At 51.3% G+C, this 25,942-nt stretch overlaps 2 protein-coding genes across 3 annotated transcripts; both read left to right on the top strand.

Moving 5' to 3' along the window:
• Nucleotides 1–242: 242 nt before the first annotated feature.
• On the top strand, nt 243–6,944 carry WAS (WASP actin nucleation promoting factor). Of its 2 annotated transcripts, none has more exons than XM_029929897.1 (12): nt 243–424; nt 747–887; nt 1,730–1,816; nt 1,917–2,028; nt 2,141–2,182; nt 2,275–2,325; nt 2,985–3,159; nt 4,155–4,197; nt 4,401–4,554; nt 4,744–5,147; nt 5,410–5,524; nt 6,666–6,944. In XM_029929897.1, the coding sequence occupies exons 1-12, from the start codon at nt 293–295 to the stop codon at nt 6,719–6,721; spliced, it is 1,512 nt and encodes a 503-aa protein (XP_029785757.1). In that variant the 5' UTR covers nt 243–292; the 3' UTR covers nt 6,722–6,944. The 2 variants fall into 2 exon arrangements, with proteins under 2 accessions (XP_029785757.1, XP_029785758.1); XM_029929898.1 differs by having other exon boundaries at nt 338–424; nt 670–887; nt 6,666–6,749.
• A 4,388-nt stretch (nt 6,945–11,332) lies between these two features.
• Nucleotides 11,333–24,824, top strand: SUV39H1 (suppressor of variegation 3-9 homolog 1). Its single transcript, XM_029929899.1, has 6 exons — nt 11,333–11,560; nt 13,597–13,742; nt 15,210–15,872; nt 22,180–22,326; nt 22,409–22,538; nt 23,265–24,824. The coding sequence occupies exons 1-6, from the start codon at nt 11,542–11,544 to the stop codon at nt 23,396–23,398; spliced, it is 1,239 nt and encodes a 412-aa protein (XP_029785759.1). The 5' UTR covers nt 11,333–11,541; the 3' UTR covers nt 23,399–24,824.
• Nucleotides 24,825–25,942: the final 1,118 nt, after the last annotated feature.

The following is a 25,942-nucleotide window of genomic DNA, read 5'->3' on the forward strand; positions in this document are numbered from 1 at the left end:
TCTGAGCCAGTGAGAGGGAGATAGGCCTCAGGCAGTAAGAATGAGGAGGAAGACCTGAGCTGGTCCAAAAGATGGGTCTTAACCAGTTGCATGGAGGAGGGCCCCAGGCTGAGGGAGGAGGGTCTGAGCCTGTTCTAGGGAGGGAGGAGGAGGCCAGGCCCACCGAGGGGCCCCTGGAGGACTTGTTTCCCTTGTGGTTTTTTGCACTTCCTGTTCCCCTGCTCACTGCGGAAGTTCCTCTTCTTACCCTGCACCCAGAGCCTAGCCGGAGAAGACAAGGGCAGGAGGCACCATGAGTGGGGGCCCTGTGGGAGGCAGGTCTGGGGGTCACGGAGGACCAGGGGTTCAGCAGAACATACCCTCCGTGCTCCTCCAGGACCACGAGAACCAGCGACTCTTCGAGATGCTGGGTCGGAAATGCTTGGTGAGCTGGGGATCTCCTGACCCTCCCTGTCTCCCTCCCTCTCCTCCTCTTCCTCTCCTCCTCTTCTGCCTCCTCATCTTCCCCATCCTTCTCCTTTCCTCCTCTTTCTGCCCCTCTTCCTCTCCTCCTTCCCTTCTCCATCATCTCCTCTCCTGGAATCCGCTTAGCCCCATTCACCGATCCCAGAAAGATCTTGATTTTCATTTCTGTCTACTTTCTGTCTGACTGTGGCTGTTCCTTTGGAGCCATGAGAGCCACGGACAAGGAAGAACTAGACCCTCTGGCTTACCAGATACCAATGAGCCCTGCTCTGCCCTCCCAGACACTGGCCACTGCCGTTGTTCAGCTCTACCTGGCACTGCCTCCGGGAGCGGAGCACTGGACCAAGGAGCATTGTGGGGCTGTGTGCTTCGTGAAGGATAACCTCCAGAAGTCCTATTTCATCCGTCTTTACGGCCTTCAGGTGACTCCCCCGCCCCTCCACTGGACATGTAAACCAGTTTTCAACCCACAAACCCAGACCTGTGGCCATAGCCCCAAGGCCTTGGACAGATCAGAGAACCCAAGCCCCAGAACCAAAGACTTCATCTAGACGTCAAACTCTGGTTTGCCTTTCTTTGTCTTTGATTATTGAACCCAAAGTCTCCATGTCAAGATCTATAAAACCCCAAATATTGGTATAACTCCTAAATCTAACAGTATAGTTCTGTTTTGTGAACTCCAAACAAAAAGAGCCCTGTATTTTTACCTGAACCTCAAATCTGTTCTAAACTCAATATTTTGGGTCTCAGAAATTTCCTATCAAAACTCCTGAGCCCTAAATATTTGCCTAGCTCCCAAGCCATAGCTCTGCTCCATAAACCTCAGATTGCACATACATCAGCTGAATCCCCCACCCCCAAAACTTTCAAGTCTGTATGTCTGAACCTCAAATATCAACCCTATTCCCATGACTGGAGCCCTTCCTGTCCAAATGAAGGCCCTCATAAAGGAAGGACATAAGATGGAGTCTATGAATGGGTTCAGTTTCCTAGGACTAGAGACCTAAATCTTCCTATTCAAGCCCCCAAGTCCCACATCTAGGGCCCTGAACTTCAAATCCAAATCTCTCACTGAAGTGTCCAACTCCCATACTGTACCTCAACCCTTGACATCTGACATCTAGACACCCAACTCTCATGCTAAGCTGGAAATCTCCAATGCGATCCTGGGACCCCAAATTAGGATACCATTCTCCCTGTCCAGATAACAGAGGCCTGCCACCCAGGGCAGGCCTCAGTGCCAGTGTGTTTCCCTCCTCTCCAGGCTGGCCGGCTCCTCTGGGAACAGGAACTGTACTCACAGTTGGTCTATTCCACTCCAACCCCCTACTTCCACACCTTTGCTGGAGATGTAAGTGACCACTCAACCCCTGGGCCTCATTTTGGGTGTGGGGAGGAGACGGGAAAGGTGCGGGGGGCCTGGAAGGCTATTGAGCCCAAGATGTCTGCAGGACTGCCAAGCAGGGCTGAACTTTGCAGATGAGGGCGAGGCCCAGGCCTTCCGGGCCCTGGTGCAGGAGAAGATACAAAAGATACAAAAAAGGAATCAGAAGCAAAGTGGAGGTGAGGAGGCCTTGGGGGAGAAAAGGAGGTTGGGCAGGAGTACGTGCAAGAGTAGGGAGCTGGTAAAGCTCCTCTTATGGTTCTGGTGCCCAGTCCACCTATCTCTCCACAGATAGACGCCACCTACCCCCACCGCCAGCACCAGCCAATGAAGGTGAGTCCTCAAGTTCAAGGTGGGTAGTAAGGTGCTATCCCAGGAACTTGTGGCAGGATTGTAATAGCTCTCTATCCATTCCATCTCTCCAGAGAGAAGAGGGCTCCCACCCCTGCCTCCACACCCAGGTGGAGACCAAGGGGGTGAGTGCTGATTCTTCCCTGTGTCTCTGAATGGACAGTTGGGTGGCAGAGTGGATGGATAGATGGGTGAGGAGTGAGTGGATGGATAAGTAGTTGGGTGAGTCCAGAAATAAGTGGGCAAATGGGTGGGTAGATGGATTGGTGGTGGATAGATGGTTGAGTGGGGGATGAATTGATTGAAAGGTAAAAACATAGATAGATGTATAGATGTATAAGTGAACGAGTATGTGGATATATGGATGAATAGATGGATGGATGATTGAGTAAATCAATGAACGAGTGAATGAATTGAACAGCAACTAAATTAATAAGTGACATAACATTTCAATCAGTGAATAAAGCAATGATTGAATGAATGGCTGACTGAATCAATAATTTAACAAATTTAATTGGTAAATGAGCCATGAATGAATGAATCTATACTTAAGTGATAAGTATGAGAGAATGAATAAATAAATGAATTGGTGAATGTAATAATGGCTTGTAGAACCCACTCATCCACTTCTCCATAAACCCTACTTGGAATCCTTACCCACTCCCTCTGTGACCATCAAACACACACACACAAGATTCCCTCAACATTCTTCCTGTCTCTTGCTCCTATACTTTGGTTGGTAGGTAAGTAGGTCTATGGTTCAATCACCCTATTTTCTCCACAGGCCCAGCAGCTGGCCCCCTGTCCCTGGGGCTAGTAACAGTGGACATCCAAAACCCGGACATCACAAGTTCACGATACCGTGGGCTCCCAGCACCTGGGCCTGGTCCAGCTGATAAGAAACGCTCAGGGAAGAAAAAGATCAACAAGTCTGACATTGGTGCACCCAGTGGATTCAAGTAAGAATTTCTCTCCACTGGTCCCACAGATCCCTGTGGGGGGGGGGTGTGGATGAAAAGATGGACAGGAAGAGAGCTGAGTGGATGGAAGGATGTGCACAGGGGTAGGTGGGTAGGTAGATGAGTGGATAGGTGGGTAAGGCCAGGACTAGGGAGAGGCAAGCGAGGCACCAAAGTTGCAACATTTACAGAGGTAGTTACTCTAAAGGTCATGCAACTGCAACTCATGACTCTGAGAGTGAGGGCCCTGTTAAATTTTATACCTTAGGCACTTGCTTCACCTTAGTCCCACCCTGGGTGGGCTAGTGGGTGAATGCATGGGTGAGTAGATGGATATATGGTTGGATGGATGGATGAATGAGTTGAGGAATGAACAGATAGATGGGTGGATGGATGGGTGACTGGGTAAATGGGAAGTGGGTAGGCAGATAGATGGTTGAGCAGCTCAGTGTGTGGACAGATAGATGGTTCACAGACAAGGTGGATGGGGATGGATAGGTCACCAGATATGTGGATGAATGGACAGTTCAATGGATAAACGGACAAAAGTATGTGGTTGAAAGGGTGGAGAAAAGAGTGGATGGATTGACAGGTGGACATATGGGTAGGTGGTTGGGTGGATGATCAAGTATGTGTACAGACAGATTGGTGGACAAATGGGTAAACAGATGTATGTGGGCAGATGAGTAGAAAAACAAATGTACACGAGATTGGTGGTCTGACAGGTGGATGCAAATGACTAGGTGGGCAAATGGATGGGTGCATGGATGGTAGAAAAAGGGATGGGTAGACAGATGGGCACCACAAACTATGCACCCCTTCTAATTCTATAACTATTGCTCTCATTCAGTCACTCAGTCATTCACTTGTGACTCATTCATTAATTCTGCCCCCACCCCGAGTCTCTCTGGGCAGGAGAAGGCAAGAGGGCTTCACTAGGAAGGGAGGGAAGGAAGTGCAGTGGGATTTCACTGAGATCTCCTCACCTCCCCCAGACATGTCAGCCACGTGGGGTGGGACCCCCAGAATGGATTTGACGTGAGTAATTCCAAAGACCCCTTGACCCACTTAACTACCTACCACTTCCATAGTCCACTAGCTCATACCTACCCCTAGACCCCACCCTTTCTACACCCCTCTCAGAAGATCCCTCTCTGGGGTGGACCTATTGATAATCTGTGCCCCTTCCCTATCCATCTTATCCTCCCCCCCCCAACCCCGGCCTTTTTCCTCCTGGGCAGGTAAACAACCTGGACCCGGATCTGCGGAGTCTGTTCTCCAGGGCAGGAATCAGTGAGGCCCAGCTCACAGATGCTGAGACCTCCAAACTTATCTATGATTTCATTGAGGACCAGGGTGGGCTGGAGGCTGTGCGGCAGGAGATGAGGCGCCAGGGTGAGTCCCTCCCCCTTCTTTTCCAGTTCAAGTAGCTGGTTTTTAAGAGAGATAGTCACTCAGTCCTCATGGAAACCCTTATATTGCTTGAATGAGGAGTTGGTCAGTTGGGGTACCCATTTTATAAATGAGCAAGACCGAGGCTCTGAAGAAAACTGTAACAATAGCTATGTGTTATTTCCACCCCAGAGCCGCTTCCACCACCCCCACCGCCATCCCGAGGAGGAAACCAGCCCCCCAGACCCCCTACTGGGAGCAACAACCGTCGTTCTGGTCCACTGCCCCCTGTACCTTTGGGAGGTGCTCCACCCCCACCAACTCCCCGGGGACCCCCACCCCCAGGCCGAGGGGGCCCTCCACCACCACCCCCTCCAGCCACTGGACGTTCTGGACCTCCACCTCCTCCGCCCCCTGGAGCTGGAGGGCCTCCCGTGCCACCGCCTCCACCACCACCACCACCACCGCCACCCAGCTCTGGGGATGAGCCAGTCCCTCCCCCTGCTCCTGGTCTGGGGCCTGTGGGGGGCCTGGCCCCCAGTGGAGGTCGGGGGGCACTTTTGGATCAAATCCGGCAGGGAATTCAGCTGAACAAGGTGAAGATGGGCAGGATTGAGGATTGGGGGTCTGGGGCTCGGGTGTGCTGGGCAAGCCAGGATATTAGGGGGCCAGGGCTGAAACCAAAGGAGGTCCCAGTCTTTGGGGTTTCAGTAAGAGAGCTGGGAGGTTGGTGGGGCGAGGTAGGCTGGGGACCTTGAAGGGGACTGGAGTGTATGGGAGGGGAAGTAATGAAGGGGCGGGGAGGAGCGCTCCAGTCACCAGCCTTGAACCCTCTGTGCTGGACCCTGCTTGCTGCAGACCCCTGGGGCCCCAGAGAGCTCAGCGCTACAGCCTCCACCTCCGAGATCGGAAGGGCTGGTGGGAGCCCTGATGCACGTGATGCAGAAGAGAAGCAGAGCCATCCACTCCTCAGGTGAGAGCCTGCCCTTCGCCAGGACAGTGAGCCTGGTTCCCAGGGCTAGTGTCTGCCTAAAAACAACCCCAACGGTTACCATCAAGAGTAACAGTATCCCTACGTGACTCTTGTATCAGTCTCCTTTTTGGCAATTTTAACATTGTCATTATGGAAGAATAATATAATCCACTCTGTCTCTTTTTAAGTTTATTTATTTTGAGAGAGAGAGTGAGAGAGCGCGCACACGTGCATGCAGTAGGGGGAGGGGTAGAGTTGAACTCACAAACCTATGAGGTCGTGACCTGAGCCGAAGTCAAGAGCTGGTGGCTTAACCGACTGAGCCACCAAGGTGCCCCTAATTCACTCTTTCATGATAATATAAGCATTAATGTAAGCATGTCCACAATATTGATATTAATCCCATATGTTCAGTGGTGTGGGCATTAGCCCATATGTGATGAAATTATAAAGCACTCCACCTGGGACAATAATATTAACTCTGACTCCATGTGTCAATGGATGAACATTAGCTCCTTATGTGATCATTATGTAACTAGCCCAACCTTTATATAATAATGTTAACATTAATCTCCTATGTATCAACAATATTGTCGTTATATGACAATTATATGAGGGTAATATGAACCTCAACCTATTATTGGCACTATTAACATTAATCCCAGAGTACATCTGCAAGATTAATATGAATCCATTATATGACAATATTATAATGAACCTCATCTTTTGGCAGTGATGCTGTCAATAACCCATTATGTGTCAACAAAATGAACATGAACCTGCTTTGAAACAGTAATATTGTAATTTACTCCATCTTTGCTAATAATATTTAAATTCACTCGATTAAATAACAAACCCGTTAATGTTAACCCTTGTGTGAGTAACAGTAATATTCCAATTAACCACATTTTTTGACAACGACATTCACTTCAACGCCAACTCTAACCCACACCCTAATGCTTGCTCCTCTGAGGGGGCCCTTCCTCATCCAACTGCACAGGCCCCGGGTGTGATTTCCAGCAGGAGCCCTCAGCCCCCCAGGACCCTGAGTCCTGACCTCTCAGACGCCAAGAACCTCACCTCACTCAGGGTCCTTGAGCCCTTCTGCCCCTCCTGAGACCCGCTTCCTATGTCCCTGCAGACGAAGGGGAGGACCAGGCCGGCGACGAGGACGAGGACGATGAGTGGGACGACTGAGTCACCCTGCCCCCCTGCCCTGCACCCCCCGCTGGCAGCCGCTGCCTCCGCCCTCAAGCCCCGTTTCTCCCCCACTGAGCCTTCCGATGCTGTCATCTCTGACTGGCCCCTAACATTCACCCTAGCAAATTGCCAGGGCCCCTTTTTATATAAAAGTTCTCAGTTCCCCTCACATAAGGATTTTTAAGCAGAAATAAAATAACTGTCTTTTTGTTTCTCTAAATCTGTTTGTTTATATTCCAAATGCAGAAATTTGGGGTTCTTTTCTTCTAACATCTCTTTTACTCATCTATACGGTTTCATTTATTTAGTCTTACATGTATACATTCACTCATTTGTTCTCTCATTGATATCTTTGCTTCCTTCTGCCGTTTTTTCTTTCTTTCCACAAACATTTATTGCCCGGTACTACTTTAGGGGCTAGGGATAAAACAGTGGGGAAATAAACCTAGCGAGGCCAAGAGGCAAGTAGAGGAGACCGCTCTAAAACAAGGAATCCAACAGAAACAAAAGATACTTACAGATCATGGTAAGTGCTGACGGGGAATGACACTCAGAGGGAACATTACTGGAAAGTCACCTGGAGGAGGTGACAATTGTGCAGAACCTAAAGAGAGAGGAGTCAACCAATAAATATTTGGGGGAACGGTACTCCAGGTGAGGGGAACAGCCAGTGCAAAGGCCCTGAGGTGGTTGGTGTGAGGGTGAGTGTGGTGAACGAGCAGGAGTTATTTATTCATTTACTTATTTACTAATTATAAAAAACAAAATGTTAGATCAACATGATATTAGATCAAGACAGTACTCAGTGCGCAGACTTACTTTCCATGCCCACAACTCACACACCAGGATCTTGATGGGCAGGACCCCTCTCTCAATTTTTAAATTTGGTTCTGCCCAGTTCTTGGGGCAAACCAAGTCCTGGCTAATGGCAATGAAAGAGGCAAAGACTTAGTAATCAGATAGATCTGCTCCAGAACCCAAGCAAGATGCCCCACCTCTGAGCCTCAGTTTCTTCATCTATACAATGGAGGTTTAAAATATATAACTGATTTCCAAGGGAGTGAATAGTATCTCTTGCACATTACAGCCTTAGAAGAGGTGCCTACTCTTTCCCCTTTCTAACATCTGGTGGATTCAAGATCTCAAGTGTACTACCTTTTAGAGGACAAGGAGGTGAGTGGGGAGAAAGATAACAGTAAGGATGAATCCAGAGAGTAAAGTCCTCATCCATCTGTCTGCAAGACCAGTGGAAGAATTTCTGAACCATCCAAGGTGCTGGCAGGGGGTTCCGGGAGAGAACGAACAGAGCCAGGGTGATGGTGGAGGTGTGGGAGGTGGGAGCTGGTTTTGCTCCTTAAGAATTCGCCTGTAGCCTCAGAAGCTGAACAAGGAGAAAGCCTGCAGTTCCTTTCTTTTTCATTGTCCTTCACCTTCTACTCCCCTCCCCACCCCAGGTCGCCAGGGGTAAGCTGACTCTAGGAAGGGCCTGTATCACTTACCTGCCTCCCCACCCCCTGCTAGGAAACCGTAGAAATCGTGTTCTGGGACCCCCTCAGCAGGCTTTGTCCTGGGGAAGAAACTTCTATCACTCAACCTGTGAATCCCTAGGAGCACTGCCCAGAGCAGGCACAGACTTGGTGTAAAAGAATCCACTGGGAACAAGTTGCTTGACCTTTCTGGGCCTCAGTTTCCTCAGTCTTTCCATGGACACTAAAAATGCTTACTTCCCAGGGTTGTGGAGAGAATTAAAGTAGATGGCGTCTGCAGAGTGCCTGGCTCCTTGAGTCATCTATAAACATTAGCTGCTGCTGCTGCTGTTCTTGTTCTTACCGTTTGTCACTGATCCTGAGTCACTGCTGATTATAAAGTGCACCATTATTTTATGCATCACTAAGAAAGACAGAAAACTACTGAAGATTGAATTATGACTCACCAGTGCTTGGGAGATGCAGCCCGGTTTCAGAGATGTTAAAAAAATGACATGCTCCTGGAACTCTGGCTGGGGATGTTCCTTAACCTGCATTCTGGTTCCACATGTATGTTTGGTTGTGAGAACTCATGACACTGGTCACCCATGGTGTGTGCACTCTTATGTATGTTGGTACACTCAAATATGAGGTTTACATTAAAACCAGATCAAACCTGTACAGCTGGGAATGAAAAAGACCTTATATTGGTCCCAGCACTGGGTAAGGCAACATACACAGTTGGCACTGAACGCTGAATGAACAACAGACAAGTGGCTGGGAGTGGGACACAGTAGTAATAGGGGGGCCTCTTACTTTTGATATTTGAACAGATGCTAGTCAGAAAGATTCATTTCAAGATGAGCGAGAGATGCCCCCACCCCAAGGTCACTCATCTGAGGTTTTACAGATGAAGAAACTGCCTAAGGTCATGCAATGATGGAGCTAGTATTTGAACCCAAATAGCTAGGCTCCAGCATCCATCCTTTACCCACTACACTAAATATACTGTTTGGGGAGGACCAAGATATGAAAAATTAATAAAGAGAAGCCTTTCTAAAATGGACTCAGAATGCTAGAAGGGGAGGCTGGTAGAGGAAGCTTACCACTCAATGTCAATTACACCCCCAGAGAAGTATTTCAACAAGAAAGAATGATCAATTACAGGCCCCTTGCAGGGAAAGATGTACATAGTATCTTCAATAAGAAATAGACTAGTCCTGCAACTCAACCAATGAGAAACCATCATCACGATGAACTCTTGCTTTTCTCCAATAGCCTTTGGTTCCAAACAACCCCTCCCAACTTCCTCCTTCCCCAAAATGTAGCATTCCTCTCCTTTGTTTATTGGACTGGCATATGGTTTTGCCATACCTTGCTAGCCCTGCATTGCAATTCTCAGCTCTTCCTGAATAAATGTACCCATTGCTGGTAAAAATAACTGGCAGTTTTTAAGGTCAACAAAGGAATGTTTCCCAACCCCCACAGACCTCTTACATGACCTGCCCCACGCTCAGTTACTTAAATAATTCTTGTGGGTTGGACAGGCCTCCTCGACTCTTGGGAGTGGGAAAGCTCTGCCTGTCCAGGGAGACTGGGGGCCTTGTGAGAACCAGCATGTCTTCTAGAAGGAATAATGGATGCAAGAAGATGAGTGGTGAGATGTGCGCTGTTGACTGTTCACTTGTGGTAAACAGGGGCTGACATGCAATCTCAGACTGACCAGGCATTTCCCCAACTAGCTTGCACCTAGACTGGTAAGCCATTTGCTTAACTGTATAACCGTTTGGTTGATGACATAACTCATGGACCAACAGGGAGAGGGGCAGTTTGGGGAACTGACAGTACAGTTTCCTGATACTGTGGGGTACTGAATATCTGACTAAATTACACCAGCCTGGGGCTGGCTGGGGCTGGTTGGTGGTCTGATAGTATAGACGATGGGCAGCCCCCTGAGGGACTGCCAGGCTGGCTGACTGACCCACACTGTTGCTGCACGCCTGGGTGGCAGGATGTTGTGAATGACTGGACTATTGTTAGGAGCCACATCTGGCCTGAGGGAGTGTCTGGATATTATACTGTCTGATGATGTGTAAAGGAAGGCTATCCTGAGAGAATTTCAGGCTGCCTAATGGAGAGCTCTGTGACTGCCCGATAGATAGCTCTATCTGGTGACTGTCCACCCTGGCCAAATCACAACATGCTTGACAGATCTTGTAATCCATCAGATGCTGAGAATGGCTGCCTGGCCAATTGACAATATGATGAAGGGCAGTGAATGAGTCACAGGCCAGCTGACCAATTGAAAGATCCCCCTCGTGTGCAGGGGAAGTGTAGGTTCCTGATTAAGTGGCTGTGCCAGGTTGGAATCACAACCCCCCTGAGGGGCCCCCTGGGTCAGAGGAGACTGACTGAATGACTGACCAATGTTAGGCATACCCTGCCTGAGAAGTGAGACTGCTGAGCTACTGTCAGGTGGCCTGGAGGCTTTAGTTGCTGTGACTGGGGGACTAACTGCCTGATGATGGCGTGAATGAGGAGTAACCCAACGGAATTAAACAGTGAACAGCTGGCATTGGATAGCGTGACTGCTTGAGAGGGCGACAAGAGATGCCAACAATGACAGCCTGTCCTGTAACAATCACAACCTGCCTGAGGGCATGGCAGGTGACTCTGAGATGGTTTCCCCAGGGGGTTTCAGAGCTGCCTCTAGAGCAAGAGTAGATGGGGAGCGGCTGCTTGACTGTATGAAAAACGGACAGAGGGAATGACAGGTTGGCTTACACTGTAGTTACTAGCGCCGTGCGTCTGCCTGGAGGAAGGGATGGATGCTGTTGTTTTCGACTGACAGGCAGAGAACGTAAAGGGGGGGCGGAGTCTAAACAGTTTTCTGCCGTGATGGACCCATTGTCCGATTTGAGTCTGGGGATTGACTGTCCGTGGTGACAGTCCGTCTTGGGAGTCACAGCCTGCTTGGAGTTAAAATGTGGTGACGACTGGCTGACAGTAATAACTGGGGGGTCTGAAGGAACAATCCCCCCTTACGGCTAGCTGACGTGATTGGCTGACAGCATAATAGACAGAGCTGCGTACGGGCAGGGCTCCTGGCAATATCAGTTGCCGCGGCCGCTGCCACCGCCCAGACGCACGCTGGGAAAGCGCTGGCGAGCACCCGCCTCCCGGACGGAGCAGGGTGGCGGGGAGGGGTCTGGTCACGGCTCGCCGGTTGGTCCGCTCGGGCGCTGCTCGCGGCGCCGCGCGGCCAATAGGCGGCACGTCCTCGGCCACGCCCGCGCGAGCTCTCTTCTCGCGAGGCCGGTTAGGCCCGAATGTCGTTAGCCGTGGGGAAAGATGGCGGAAAATTTAAAAGGTGAAGCAGTGGCGGCAGCGGCGCGGGCCTGCTGGCCGGGCCGGGTGGGCTGGAGGGGTGGCGTCGCGAGCTCGGGGCTCCAGCATCCGAGGCCATGGAGCCGGGAGCCGGAAGCCTGGCGCGGAAAGGATGGGGCTCAGGGAGCCCGGGCCTGGCGCGCGGGGCTGGGCGGGGCTGAGGGGAGGGGGCGCGTGCCTCGGAACGCGGCCGGCGCGGGACTAAGTGGGGACCTGGGAGAGGGGCGCGCGCCTCTAGTCGCGACTAGTCGGCGCGCGCACGCGCGGGGGCTAGTTGAGGAGGCCGCGCCCGCGCGCGGGAAAATTGGCCGCCGGTGACCGTTACCCGGTTGGTGTCCACGCGAGACGCCGGAAGGGGAGGGAAGGGAAGGGGACGGACCTCCTTTTCAGAGTGAGGGGACAGGAGACTCTTGAGGGGGAGGGTATCTTCTTTCAGCGTGATGGGGGAAGGGTTTGCTGTAGCGAAGACTCCCCCAGGAAGAGGGGAAGGGGGCTTCTCTAATAGAAGAGCTGGACTCCCTCGTGTGCAGGGGAAGTGGGGTGACTTTTCCAGTATGTTGGAGAGGGTGGGCTCCTCTGGGTGAGGAGAGCTGCGGGGAGGATGGGGTCCACAGTGTGAGGTGGACGTCTGAAGGGTAGGAATCCACCTGTGGTCAGTGCGGAGCCAGCAGCTGGAGATGTTAGTTGTGACCGCTTCAGTGGGGTTTCAAATGCAAGTTAAGGGGGTTGAGACGGAGAGGCATCATAGGGAGAGGAAAGCGTGGGCGCAGGCTTGAGTCTCCACTAGGCCTGCCTAAGTGGAGGGGGAGGGGGTTGTGCACACGAAATAATTTCGCAGAGCTCTTGTACGTCTTCACGTTGACGTCTATAGTATCTCATTATGACTTAAAATGTTTGGCTTTTGTAATGGGAGGTAGAGGATATTAAAAATAGGATGAGGACTGACTGCATTTGGAATGAATGTTCTGTGAAATGATTTGATAAAATGGCTTCTAAAGCGCATTGTGCTTTGAACCAGAAGTTTCTTTTTTTAAATCCATGTCTTGAAAATTTCTGGTAGCCCCAGAAACATTCCAGGTATAGTTAGAAGAATTGGCAATAACCTGTATTGTTCTGCTGCTTCCTGAATTCAGAGCATACTCCTTTGGGTGAGCTTTACCCTTCACAGAAATGTAGATGAGACAAAGTCAAAATGCAGTGTGGAAAAAATGTACCTTACAGGTTTAAGGCACCCAGACTAATCATTCAAGGAAGCTTTCTGAAATCTGATACCACTCCACAATCTCATATTCATATTTCTGAAATCTAAAAAGCCCTGAAAACTCGAGTTTCGCACCATTTGGTGGCAAAACTGGCTTGTAAAGTGGGACTGTCTTGCCTCTTTATTTCTCCTATTTAATGTGAAAATTCTGATTTTTGCTGCAGAACTATTACTCTGTTCGATTGTGGCTTGATGCCCCTGACCACACTGAAGGTGTTAGGTAACATTTGGGGCATACCTAAAACTACACTTGTAAAAATCCAAGGAAATTTAAATTCCTAAACACCTCTAGCCCCAGGAGTTTCAGATAAGGGATCCTGGACTAGTCTTTCCAGTTAAGCGTTTGTTTGGTGCCTAGATGTTGTAATCCCATCCCTACTTGTTCCCTTGGGGCAATGCACCCTACTGAGGGAGAGTTCTCTTTATTTTGCTAAGTAGGGAGGGATGATTAGTTCCTGAACCCTTGGCAGGGTTGGAAGCAATTTTAGGAATAGTGTGGAAGCTCTGGGAATAGATTCCTTTAGGACAATCCCTGCAGCAGATCCCACTTTGAGGTCTGCTGCACTAGGGGTAGCTTTGGAATGAGCACTGGGGTTTGAAGGAAGTGGCACATTTTCGGGGTAGAAGAGTCTTAGCATCGGGAAGGCTTGTGGATGAAATCTCACTGACTCAGAAGTCCCGGAGAGGATTTGGGGTTCCCTTTGACCACTGGCTTCACCAGGGTGCCTAGTAAGTTCTTTCCGGTCTCCTTGTTCTAGGCTGCAGTGTGTGTTGCAAGTCTTCTTGGAATCAGCTACAGGACCTATGTCGCCTGGCCAAGCTCTCCTGCCCTGCCCTCGGGATCTCCAAGAGGAATCTTTATGACTTTGAAGTCGAGTACCTGTGTGATTACAAAAAGATCCGCGTGAGTCTGGGGTGACCGTGGCAAGGGCAGGGATGTGTCAAGGAAGCTGGCTTACTGCCCCCTTGCCCCCCACTGCCTGCATCTGTTTCCAAAGAGAGTTTTCTTCTCTGATCTTACAAAATTAGGATTAGTAGGCCTTGTTACCATCCTTGTTTTATAGGTGAGGAAACTCAGTGGCTCCATCAGAGGGGCAGGAAGCAGAATGAATCTCCAAATAAATAAGTCTGTCTTCCCACCAACATAGGAATACAGATCAATGCAAAGATTGAGATGCTGAGCCCAGGGCTAGAGATGATGCTAGCTAGTGGTTATTGAGTGCACTCAGTGTCCTGGGCACCTCCTCTGAGAAACAATTTTAATCCTTCCAACAACAATGTGAAATGGAAACTGTTACCAGTGCCAGAGGAGGTAATCGCAGGGTAAAGAGAACAGACTGGAGCCAGCATGCTTGGGTTCAGATTTTGGCCCCATAACCCTGGGATACTTACCCAGATTCTCCGTGGTTCATTTTCCTTATCTGTAAAGTGGAGATGATCACTAGCAGTGTTTAGCTCCTACAGAGTTGTGAGGATTTCAATTGGTTAGAACAGTACCTGCTATATATTGAATGATGTAAAGATGTTAGCTTTTTTCTTATAGATGAGGAAACTGAAGCCCAGCACAGTTAAGTAACTTGCTTAAGGTCACACCACCAGGGAGCGGCAGATTCAGGATTTGTACCCAGAGGGTTTGATTATAGAATCTGTGTAGTTAAACTCTATTGTATAGCTGCCTTTCTACAAGAAAAGACCTCTCTGGCTGCTGAGTGGGGAATGGACCAGGTAGGGGCCAGGGTGGACTGGGGGGGGACCAGTAAGGGGGATACTACAGCAGTCCAGGCAAGTGAGGATGGTGGTGGCAGTGACGGTGGTTTGAGGCGGTCAGATTCTGGATGTAGTGAAGGTGAGGCTGACAGGGTTTGCCGAGGGTGGATGTGCAGAGTGAGAAGAAGAAGTCAGCCATGACTCTCAAGAGTTGGGGCCTGAACAGCTAGAGGGAGGGAGCCGATTCAATTAAAACTTGGAATTTAAGCAATAATAAGGGAGAGCATGGGATTTGAGCTTAGGGATCCTCAGTCTAGAGCCCATGTGTTTTTTTTTTTAATAAGAAAGACCAGGGTGGGGGGGGCCAGCGTGAGTGAGAGAGAGAGAGAGAGAGAGAGAGAATGCTCATGGCAGAGCCTGACAGAAGGGTCAGTCTCATGACCCTGGGATTATGACCGGAGCCAAAATCAAGAGTCAGCTGCTCAACTGAGCCACCCAGGAGCCCCTAGAGCCCATGCTTTTTAACTACTGCATGGAGTCATTCCAGAAGAAGCAAGGAGATGGTTTGGGTGCTTCTCCTTCAGCTTTGGGATGGAAGTCCCAGGAGGGCTGGTCCAAGGGTTTTGCCACTTATGGTGCCCCCCATCCCCTGGTCCCCCAACAGGAACAAGAGTATTATCTGGTAAAATGGCGTGGATACCCAGACTCAGAGAACACCTGGGAGCCACGGCAGAATCTCAAGTGTGTGCGCATTCTCAAGCAGTTCCACAAGGACTTAGAAAGGGAGCTGCTCCGGCGGCACCACCGGTCAAAGCCACCCCGGCATCTGGACCCAAGCTTGGCCAACTACCTGGTACAGAAGGCCAAGCAGAGGCGGGCACTCCGGCGCTGGGAGCAGGAGCTCAATGCCAAACGCAGCCATTTGGGACGCATCACCGTGGAGAACGAGGTGGACCTGGACGGCCCCCCGCGGGCCTTTGTGTACATCAACGAGTACCGTGTGGGTGAGGGCATCACCCTTAACCAGGTGGCGGTGGGCTGTGAGTGCCAGGACTGTCTGTGGGCACCCGTTGGAGGCTGCTGCCCTGGGGCATCACTGCACAAGTTTGCCTACAATGATCAGGGTCAGGTGCGGCTGCGCGCCGGGCTGCCCATCTACGAGTGCAACTCCCGCTGCCGCTGCGGCTATGACTGCCCCAACCGCGTGGTACAGAAGGGCATCCGCTATGACCTCTGCATCTTCCGCACGGATGATGGGCGTGGCTGGGGCGTCCGCACACTGGAGAAGATCCGCAAGAACAGCTTTGTCATGGAGTACGTGGGAGAGGTAGGGAGATGGGACCCGGCGTGGTGCGGGGGGTGTGTGTGTGTGCGTGCGTGTGCATGCACGCAGCTCTTCCCACAATGTGGTCCCATTATGTGCACCCAGCTCGCCTTACTGTGTGCCTGCGACTTCCCTGCTTTTCCTGTCCAGGGAAAGGTGGGAGTGTTTAACGTGTGATAGGGACATGCTGGTAGGGGGGCCTATTTCAAGCTGGTAATCGAAAGCACATTGAAGTACTTCCGGACTGGGTTTAATCTCCTAACAGTACCTAGCAACGAGGAAAGTGGGACCTGAAATCCAGGCAGCGTTCCTTTTAACAGGCCTTGTGGTCAGCACAGGGTTGTGTCATCTGAAAAGGCACTGTTTCTTATTTCACAAGGATCCAGCTTACCGCCAAGCAGTGTCTGACTGGGAGGAGCACCTTTTACTAATCTGGCCAAAGGAACACGATCACTCTGGAGCAGGACGTAGACGTACCTTCCGTTGGCTGCCTCTTCCTCCAGACTTGCAGGACACTGGGGAAAACCTGGGTATACTGTTGACCCTGGAACAACACAGGGGAGGGGGGTGAGGAGGTGGTTAGGAGCACCCAGCACATGTCATCAAATTACAAGTGACTTTTGACTCCCCAGAAACTTCACTAATAGCCAGCCTACTGTTGACCTCACCTATACCATAAACCTTTAACTAATACATATTTTACAAGTTATAATGTATTATATACTGTAATAGGTGTTTTATAGATTACAGCATATATACTGTATTCTTAGAATGGATGAAGTAACATTCACAGTACTCCAGTGTATTGGTCAGAATCTGCACGTAAGTGAAACCATGGGGTTCAAACCTGTGTTGTTCAAGGGTCAGCTGTATTAGGCAGGCCAGCCAGTATACCAAACCACCCCCAAATCTTAAGTGGTTTCACACACTAGAAGTCTGTTTGCTCCACTAACAGTCCAGCATGGGTATTTGGCAGTATCATTGTATACAGTGGTGTGGCCACCCAGGCTCTTCCGTCTTATGTTTTTGCTGTGCCTTCAAGCCTTGGAGCCACCCTTGATCCTCACTCAGCATTGCTGGCAAGTGGGCTGAAAGGGCAGAACGGGAGGTTGCTAATGGTCCAGGCTGGGAAACAGTGCCCATCAGTTCTGCCCACACCTACTGCCTGGAACTGAGTCACTGGCCTCAACCTCGGTGCAAGGGAGGCTGGGAAGTATTTAGCTGCGTGCATAGGTGGAAAACAAAATGAGTTTGAGTAACTAGCAATGGCCTGTAACAGCAGGTGTCCTGTTCTAAATTGGAATGTGGTAGGAATTTGGGAGTAAAGCCATTCATTTTATGTAGGATCATCTCCTGCATTGGGGAACATTTAACATCCCTGGATTTTGACCATTTAAATCCATGGGTGTGCTGTCATGGTGACACCCCCAAATATCTTCATGTTTCCATAGATCTCTTGGTGTGATATGGTTGGGAAGTGACAGAAATTGGCCTAAGGTACACCTCAGGGCATCCATGCTATAGTAATGACACTGGTGGAGGGGAAAGGCTCCCAGTGATGAACTATAGAGGGTCATAGCCCCAGGGAGCAGAGATGACCTAGAGGCAGAGCAGTCCACACTGCAGAGAGGACCCTGGCAGTCTAGACAGGAAGTCTACACCCGGATAATCCTGATGGTCTGGTGGAAGAAATGTCCACACATCAAAGGACCTGACAGTCTGGGGGAAGGAGGAGGCGACCACACCCTAGAGAGTTCCTGACAGTCTGAGGTAGGGGTCCTGACAATTTGCAGGAAGAGAGGTCTATGTCCCAGAGTGACCTGGAGGAAGAGAGCAAGCTCTCCACTTTCCAGCGGACCCTGGTGGTCCAACTTAGTAAGTGTCCACATCCAAACAATCCCAACAGTTGGGAAAAAGAAGTGTTCTCGTCCCAGAGGGATTGGGACAGTCTGAAGGAGGTCAGGTCTACAGTACTAAGAGAATTCTGACAGCCTGGAAAGAAGTGTCCACATCCTCAGCGTCCTGACACTCCGGAGGAGGTGTCCAGACCTCGGGGTGGGGGCGGGGGGATGCCAACAGTGTGGAGGAGATGTTACCAGCCTAGAGGGACGGCATCAGTCTGAAGGAAGATGTGTGCATACTCTGGAGCCCCTGATGGTCGGGAGGAGGAGGTATCTAGCCCCACGGAAGGGAGTGTCTCCAGCCTCGCTGTACTGACAGTCTAGAGGGAAAGCTCTTTATAACAGAAGATCCCGACAAGTGAAGAGAAGGGACAGTCCACAGCCCCCAGGCACCCCATAGTCCCCTGGTCAGGAAGCTGCTGTGGCTGCTCTTCCTTCATGTCTTTACTGTTCCGTGCTGTAAACATTGGGGCTTCTGGGGCGTCCCACCCCAGTCCCCACTCTACACACACTCTCCTCAAGCTATTTTGTGGTCTCTTTTCTGCCACATTCTGTGACTTTCAGGCCTGCTTCTGACACTGTCAGACCTGTAGGGCCTCCTGATGGCACCATAGGGCCCCAAACACTGCCAGAGCCAAACTCCTCTTTGTGCGTCCCCTGTGAGGAGGCAGCACAGCCGCATGGTTGGGGAGGGGCTCTAGAGCCTGACTGAGGCTGGAGCCTAGCTCCACCACTCACTGGCAATCACTTACCCTCTTTGTGTCTCAGTTTCCCAGTCTGTAGAATGGGAGTGGTAGTAGCACCCACATCATTCACTTGTTACAAGATTGAAATGAGTTATGATGTGTGCAGCACTTGTAATAAGCCCTTGAATAGTAAATTTTTCAATAAATGTTAGCCAGTACAGTCCAAAATCCATAAAATCCCAAATGCTCAGGAAACCCAAAGTTTTTTTTATAGCCCATCTGGCTATAAAAATTCAAACAGACCTGATAGGGGCCCATTTGTAGTCTATTTATCCCACTTGGGGTAAATATTCATAAATTTCATTGTAGAAATTATTAATTTACTCAGTTCCATGGTGCTGTCCCAGACCCTGCCTGGTGTCCTGTAACTGAGGGCATGCACCCCATACCTGTTTGCATGCTATCCTTCTGTGATCTGGACAGGACATTTCCTCTCCCATCTCCGCACCAACTATTCCTCCATGTGAGCTGCCCACCCTCGCTTTTGCATCCTTCTGCATCCTAGCCCTCGCCCAGAAGAGAACAACAGCCCATTTTACACATTCTGAAACCTGTGTTTTCTTCATATTTTAACGACGCTTAAATGAAGATGAGTCTCACTTAGTTACTTTAATTAAATGATGGTGCATCATTTAATTAGCTGTTTTCCCTTTCTTGGGAAAGGGCACATAAGGGAGTGTGTTAGATTCAGACAAAATCGGTACTCCACCATTCCTAACATTGCTCCGTGTCCTAACTAAAGCAAAAACAGAAACCTCTTTCACGACCCTGATTGCATTGGATCTTTACAATAGCAGCTCCAGTCAGGTTGGGATTATTGTCCTTGTCATTGTCACCCCCATTCTACAGATGAGAACTGAGGCCCAGAGAGGTATAGTAATGTGCTCAGAGTCACCAAGCTAATAAAAAAAGGCCCCAAGTGTCTAAAGTTGGTGTGCTGCCAGACGTGGAGGGTTGTGGGTTTGTTTTTTTTTGTTGTGTTTTTGTTTTTTTGTTTTTGTTTGTCTTGGCTAAGGAAACAGGCAGAAGGAGAGAACATTCAGATCCTCTATCCAGATGGGGGCAGAGCAGTGACCAAACTCTAAGTCTTCTGGTTCCTGTTCACTGTCAACACCATTTCCAGACTGCTAGCTTATAGTCCATCTGTCTTCCTCAGTCATTCTGGAGAGCAGAATGCTAGGGAGCAGGTACACGGCCCTCTCGGTTTCCCAATTTTCAGGGCACACTCGACCTTACAGAGTGGGATTAGAAGGAAAGAAGACTGAGAAGGAGCCGTTTGTGCCCTGGAGGGCTCACCCAGTGACTCACTCTTGGTGAGACTCGGGGAGCAGGTAGAGGCAGAACAGGCGGGAAGATGGAGACCGGGGAGGATGTGGAAAGGAAAAAGCTGGCTCAGACACCACCCAGCATGCTTGTGAGCCAGCAGAGGCTGCCCTTTGGTCCTGGGGCTTCCGAGAGCTTCAGAGAGGCGGCAGCTTCCTCACAGCGACTAGGGATCAGGAGGTTCAGGAAGAGTGCAGCAGAGAAGTCACATCTGTTGTGCCGACTCCACAAGGAAAGAGTGTGTGTTCTCAGGAGGTGGAGGGAGACTGACCTTGACGAACTCCTCCTCAGAACACTTCTGTGGCTCCTGCTGCATCCCTCAGGAGAGAGTCCCCGCTCTTCAACCTGGTGTCAAAGCCCTTTTCTGACCTGTAGTTTGCTTTAGATGGTGTATGGCTCTTTTACTGCTCTGGGAACCCTAAGTGCTGTGTTTTCTTTTTTTTTTTTTTAATGTTTGTTTATTTTTGAGAGAGACACACACACAGAGCATGAGCGGGGGAGGGTCAGAGAGAGACAGAGACACAGTATCAGAAGCAGGCTCTAGGCTCTGAGCAAATGGTCAGCACAGAGCCTGGCGCAGGGCTCGAACCCACAAACTGTGAGATCATGACCTAAGCCGAAGTTGGCCACTCAACCAACTGAGCCACCCAGGCACCCCTAAGTGCTGTGTTTTCTGATCAGCATTTTGCACTGCAGGTATCTGAGTCCACCTCTTTTACCAGACTGTGACTCCTGAGGGCCAGGACCAAGCCTGGTTCCTGTGTCTCCCTGACCCAACTGTGACTCCCAACAGGGGTGCGGCCTGGTCTCTCTGTCCCCCTGCAGATACTGGCCCCTGAGCACTGGGACCAGGCACAGGGTAGGCCTCATAAAAATGCACTGAATGACTGAGTGAACAAACTAGCACAAATTGGGAACCAGGTTCCTCAGAATGGAGCTGAAGTGCAGGGCAGTGAGCAGTGTGCCCTGAGGGTTAGACTACCTGGTCTTTTCCAGGTGTTGATTAGGAATTGGACCAGAGCAGAGGTTGGAAGTGCTGGTGTATGAGGCAGGGAGGGGACCAGACACCAGTGCAGCCGTCCTGGCTGGCAAAGTAGAGGGTGGTGAGGACTGGAAGTAGGAAGGGCATGGTCCTGGCTGGCTGAGGGTGAGCAAGGGAGGAACCCAGGGCAGGTTTGGGTTTGTGGCAAGTGGCAAGGAGTGGTGGTGGCTAGTGGGTCTCAGATGAAGGGAGAGGGTAAGAAGAGGTGTGGCGGGGAAGAGAGTGTTAGAGTTGCCTCTAGGACCACCGCAGGACTGAAGATAGGTCACTGGGCTAGCTAGTAAAAATAAAGAGCACTCCGGGCGTTTCTGCTTTGTGCTGCCTGGGCACTTGTCTCTGAGGGGTGCACAGAGGTAGCCAGAAGCCTGGGGTGGAGAACGAGATCTGCTCTGGTCTGGAGGCACCCTAAGCTGAGGAGAAGGCAGTCTTGGGTTCCACAAGACCCTCACCCAGTGTCGAGACCTTCACCCAGAGTTGGGCATGGTTGGCTATGCCTGGGAATTACCAGAAGGCAAAGCTGTGGTTGGCTGGAGGGGTGGGGTGGAGATAGGAACATGAGGGGAGGAGAGGTGGGGGCTTTCCAAGACATCCAGTGACCCATCTGGGGAGGAGGAAATGCCCACTGCTGTCTTAGATCCTGGCTGCTGGCACTGGGCAGCATCAGGGCTGCGGGAGCGGCTCTTTCCAGTGCTTTTGCCTCCTTTCTTACATCTTCTGTCTGAGATTCTGGCCTCCGCTTCTTTTCTTGCTCTCTTAGACTCTCAGCAGGGGTCCTGATCTTCTCTCTGGACCAGGGTCTTTTGTATTAAGATTGTCTTTAAGTCTCTGCCTTGAGCTCTCTTGTCTGAGTCTCCTTCCTATTCATTCCATCCCCCTTTCCCACTGGTCCAGGCCGCTTTGTCCTCCTCTGCCTAGTTCGCAGCCCAGCTCCGGCACCTTCTCTTGTGCTGGGTCTCACAGCACCTCGGGCTGTCTGTCTCACTATGGGTCTCTCTTTTTCTCTCACTCCTGGATCTTGTGGTCAGCCTCTGTCCACCATTAAGAGATACCATGCCATCCAGAGGCCTGAGGAGGGATGGGTGTTGGGCAGCTGAGGCCAGCTCCTTTTGCAGGGGGCTGACAGACGCTCTGCATCGCAGCCCCCCATGTGCCCACACCTGCTACCCCTGCTGAGCCAGCCACAGCTCTGCTCACTTGTTCTCCTGGCCCAGTGAGGGGGGCCAGGCTGCGGGTCAGGAGCTGTGCAGGTTTTCCTGAGCACCTAGGCCATTATCCCCTCCCCATGGCCCTTTCCCTAGATCATTACCTCAGAGGAGGCGGAGCGGCGGGGCCAGATCTACGACCGCCAGGGCGCCACCTACCTCTTCGACCTGGACTACGTGGAGGATGTGTACACCGTGGATGCCGCTTACTATGGCAACATCTCCCACTTTGTCAACCACAGTGTGGGTACCCTGCAGGCGGGCGGGGGTTGGGAGGAGCAGGCTGGGGCCCCTCCTCACCCTCCCGCTGTTCTTTTTCGCCTAGTGTGACCCCAACCTCCAAGTGTACAACGTCTTCATAGACAACCTTGATGAGCGACTGCCCCGCATCGCTTTCTTTGCCACAAGAACCATCCGGGCAGGCGAGGAGCTCACCTTTGATTACAACATGCAAGGTGGGGGTGGCAAGGGACTGGGGGCAGGGGCATATAGTGACATAGGACACGAGGACCCCTCCCCAGGGAGCTTTAAGATGCTCTTCCTGACTCCCAGTCTCCCATCTGGATTCCTGGACCTCTGCCTATCTCATGGGGGTCCCCTCATTCCCAACCCCTGGACCCCAACCCTGAGACACTCACACAGACTTTCTCCCAAAGACTCCTGGGGAAGAAGTTTGGCTCGAGAGTTAAGATGCTCCTCCTGACTCATCTGAATTTTCCTCAGTCACCCAACCCTCCAGCCACTCCTAAGCCCCGTGGCCTTGCTCATTCCAAGCAGCTGGACACTCTTGGGGACTCCAGCCAGTCCCCTTCTTGACAAGCTAGCCACCTTGGAGACACTTGATGGGTGGGGGGAGATCTTTGACAGGAGAGTTCAGATGCCCCTCTGGACATCTAGGTCAGTGTTCCTGACTTCTGTCTGACATGGCCCTCCCCGTGACAGGCCCCTGCTTCTCTCCAAACCCCCCACCCCCAGCCATCTTCCCAGCACTTGAACACCCTGTCCCCCGCCAGTGCTCAGCCCAGACCACCAACCCCACAACCCCCACCTGACCCAAATCCCAGATGTGCTTCCAGCACCCAAGATTCCTGGGTCTTATGGTGAAAAGGGCAGTGGGACACTTCACCTTGGCCTTCTAACAAGCCCCCTCCCTCCTGCCCTCCCTGGCTGTGACTCCACAGTGGACCCCGTGGACATGGAGAGCACTCGCATGGACTCCAACTTTGGCCTGGCCGGGCTGCCCAGCTCCCCCAAGAAGCGGGTCCGTATTGAATGCAAGTGTGGGACAGAATCCTGCCGCAAATACCTCTTCTAGCCCTTTGAAGTCTGAGGCCGGACTGACAGTGGGGGGCCTAAAGCCTCCCACCCCACCTACCCACCACTGCCCTTCTGTTGAGGAATGACTGCCTGGGCCTCCTGCCTGCCCCCACCTGCCCCATGCTTGGGGCTGTGGGCTTGCAGTGAGGACTAACTCCAGGAGCCGCCTTTGCCCATCCCAGCCCCATCCGTGGGTTGCACTTACAAACCCCCACCCACCTTCAGAAGTAATTTTCGGAATGCCAGGACTGTTTGCAGTTGAAAATCATGGCCTATAAAGGAAAGTTGAGGGGTAAGCCCCAGCTTGGCTCCAGGTTATAATTGTTTTGTTTTTGCACCTGCTTCTGCCTGGAACTTGCGCGGTCTGTTGCAGGCCCTCTCCCTACTGCCTCAAGGGTGTGGGGAAGCAGCCCCAGGGCAGGCAGACATCAGAGCCCGGAGTTCCCAGCCCAGATATTTCCCCTACCACAGAAACTGTGCTAGTGAAAGAAAGGGGATCTCCAGGGCTGGTTTCTTTTTATGTTTCCGTACTGGTTCGTGTCAGACCCGAGAGTCTTAGGGTCTTTTTCAGGGTTGCACAGCTGAGACATGGATGCTCCTATGCCACTCGAAGAGAAGTGGGTGCTCACGGTCCTCTGACCAGTGAGAAGGCGGCAGTGCAGACTTTGCCAGCCCTTCAGGTGGGCTGGGTCTGAACTCTGCCTTGGGAGTGCATATAGAAAGGTGCCCAGGGCTCTTGAGAACAGGGAGGGTGCTGGGAACCCTGACCTGGGACATGATGACCGCTGGGACTACTTAGAGCTGGAATGAAGACCTAGCTAGGCTGTAGATAGCACTTAGGACAATAATGTGCATTGATGGGGTGTTGATGAGGTGCCAGGCACTGGGCAGAGCGTACCTGATCCATGTGGATTGTCTCAGGGAAGCCTTGGAAACTATGGAGGTGGACCCCAGGAAAGGGTGCTTGTGGCAGAAGGCACAGTACAGGCTGAGAAGGGTGGGGCAGGCATGGTGTACCCATTAGCGTGCGGTGAGGTGAGAGGGAAGCCTCTGCCACCTGCCAGCCCCAGCCCCCACCCCAGCCCCCAGCCCTCTGCGCTCCCTTTCGGTCCGCTGGCCTCAAAAGTGACCTGCCCATAAACCTACAGAAGGCAAAGGCTCTGATGGCTGCCTTGCGCCCTTGCTTCCCCCATGAGGCCTTCTCTAGGAAGCCTTCCCTGACTACCTGTGCTCAGAGTGCCCCTATGTGAGACTGTGCCCTGCCACCAGATGCCAGTTCTGTGTTCCGTCTGTGTGTCCGTCTGTGTCCGTGCTTCCTGCCCCCCAGACTGACCTTCAGGCATGGACCGAATCGGATTCTCTTGTATATCCTTTGGCCCTACCCAGGTTGGGGTGGGCCTCAATAAAACAAATCGTTGACTGAACAAAGCAAGGTGTGGGGGTTGAAGGCCTTGCGTACGTGGGGGTGGGGGGCATGGGAGGCTGGGTGCTGGGGGGCCTGGGAACATTTTCCTCAGACTGCAGCCATCTGATGTGATGCTCCCCACATGGTACCACTTGTACCATCACCCATGTAGCATGTGACCTAAAATAAGCTTGCCTTCTAAATTTTAAAATGCACTGGGGGTGCCTGGGTGGCTCAGTCGCTTGAATGTCCGGCTTCGACTCAGGTCATGATCTCGCGGTTCGTGGGTTTGAGCCCCGCATCGGGCGCTGTGCTGACAGCTCAGAGCCTGGAGCCTGTCTTTGGATTCTGTGTCTCTCTCTGACCCTCCCCTGCTCACGCTGTCTGTCTGCCTCTCTCTCTCAAAAATAAAACATTAAAAAAACTTTTAAGATGGCACTGTAAAAGTGAACTAAATCCACTGTTGTTTAAATGGACAGTTATCACTTGCCATAAACAAACATGACTAAGAGAAAAAGAGACAGTGGAAATACAAAATTAGGATATAATTTGAGCCGGATCCTCCCTGCTTTTCCAGGCTTTGAACCCAGAGCCTACCTCTTGCATTCAAAGAGAGAAGTTGGTGCATGCTCGGGGAAACTTTTTCTGAAAATATTTATTGGGTGCCTGTATGTGCCAGGGTAGAAAACTGAGAACAGAGATGACATTCCCGCTAAACTTGTTTTCATCACCTCTCAGTCAAGAATGTGAGCCAGTGAACTTTGGTTTGTTCAGAGACCTCACATGCTGTGTGACAGAGATACTTAACTATTATGAAGACCTTGCACACAGGTGACAGAATCCTAAATGGCTCTGAGACCTCGCAGGCCACCTAGGACACAGGCCTCCAAATAGCTAGACTTTGTTATACCCAGATATTGACCCAAGATCTCCGAGACTTCACACCCTGGGTTATCTATCCCCAAGTGGCTCAGCTCCCCTGCAGACCCAGACCCCAGGTAACTCCCAGTCTGCACTGGAACTATAGGGCACCAACTCCCACAGAGCTCCAAGACCTTGGATGCCACCTTGCACACTAGGATTCAGACCCCAAACACGTCAGAGAACAAGCTTTCTGGGGTAGAGAGGCACAAACAT

This window comes from Suricata suricatta, chromosome X, assembly GCF_006229205.1.
Source record: "Suricata suricatta isolate VVHF042 chromosome X, meerkat_22Aug2017_6uvM2_HiC, whole genome shotgun sequence".
NCBI classification, from domain to species: Eukaryota; Metazoa; Chordata; class Mammalia; order Carnivora; family Herpestidae; genus Suricata; species Suricata suricatta.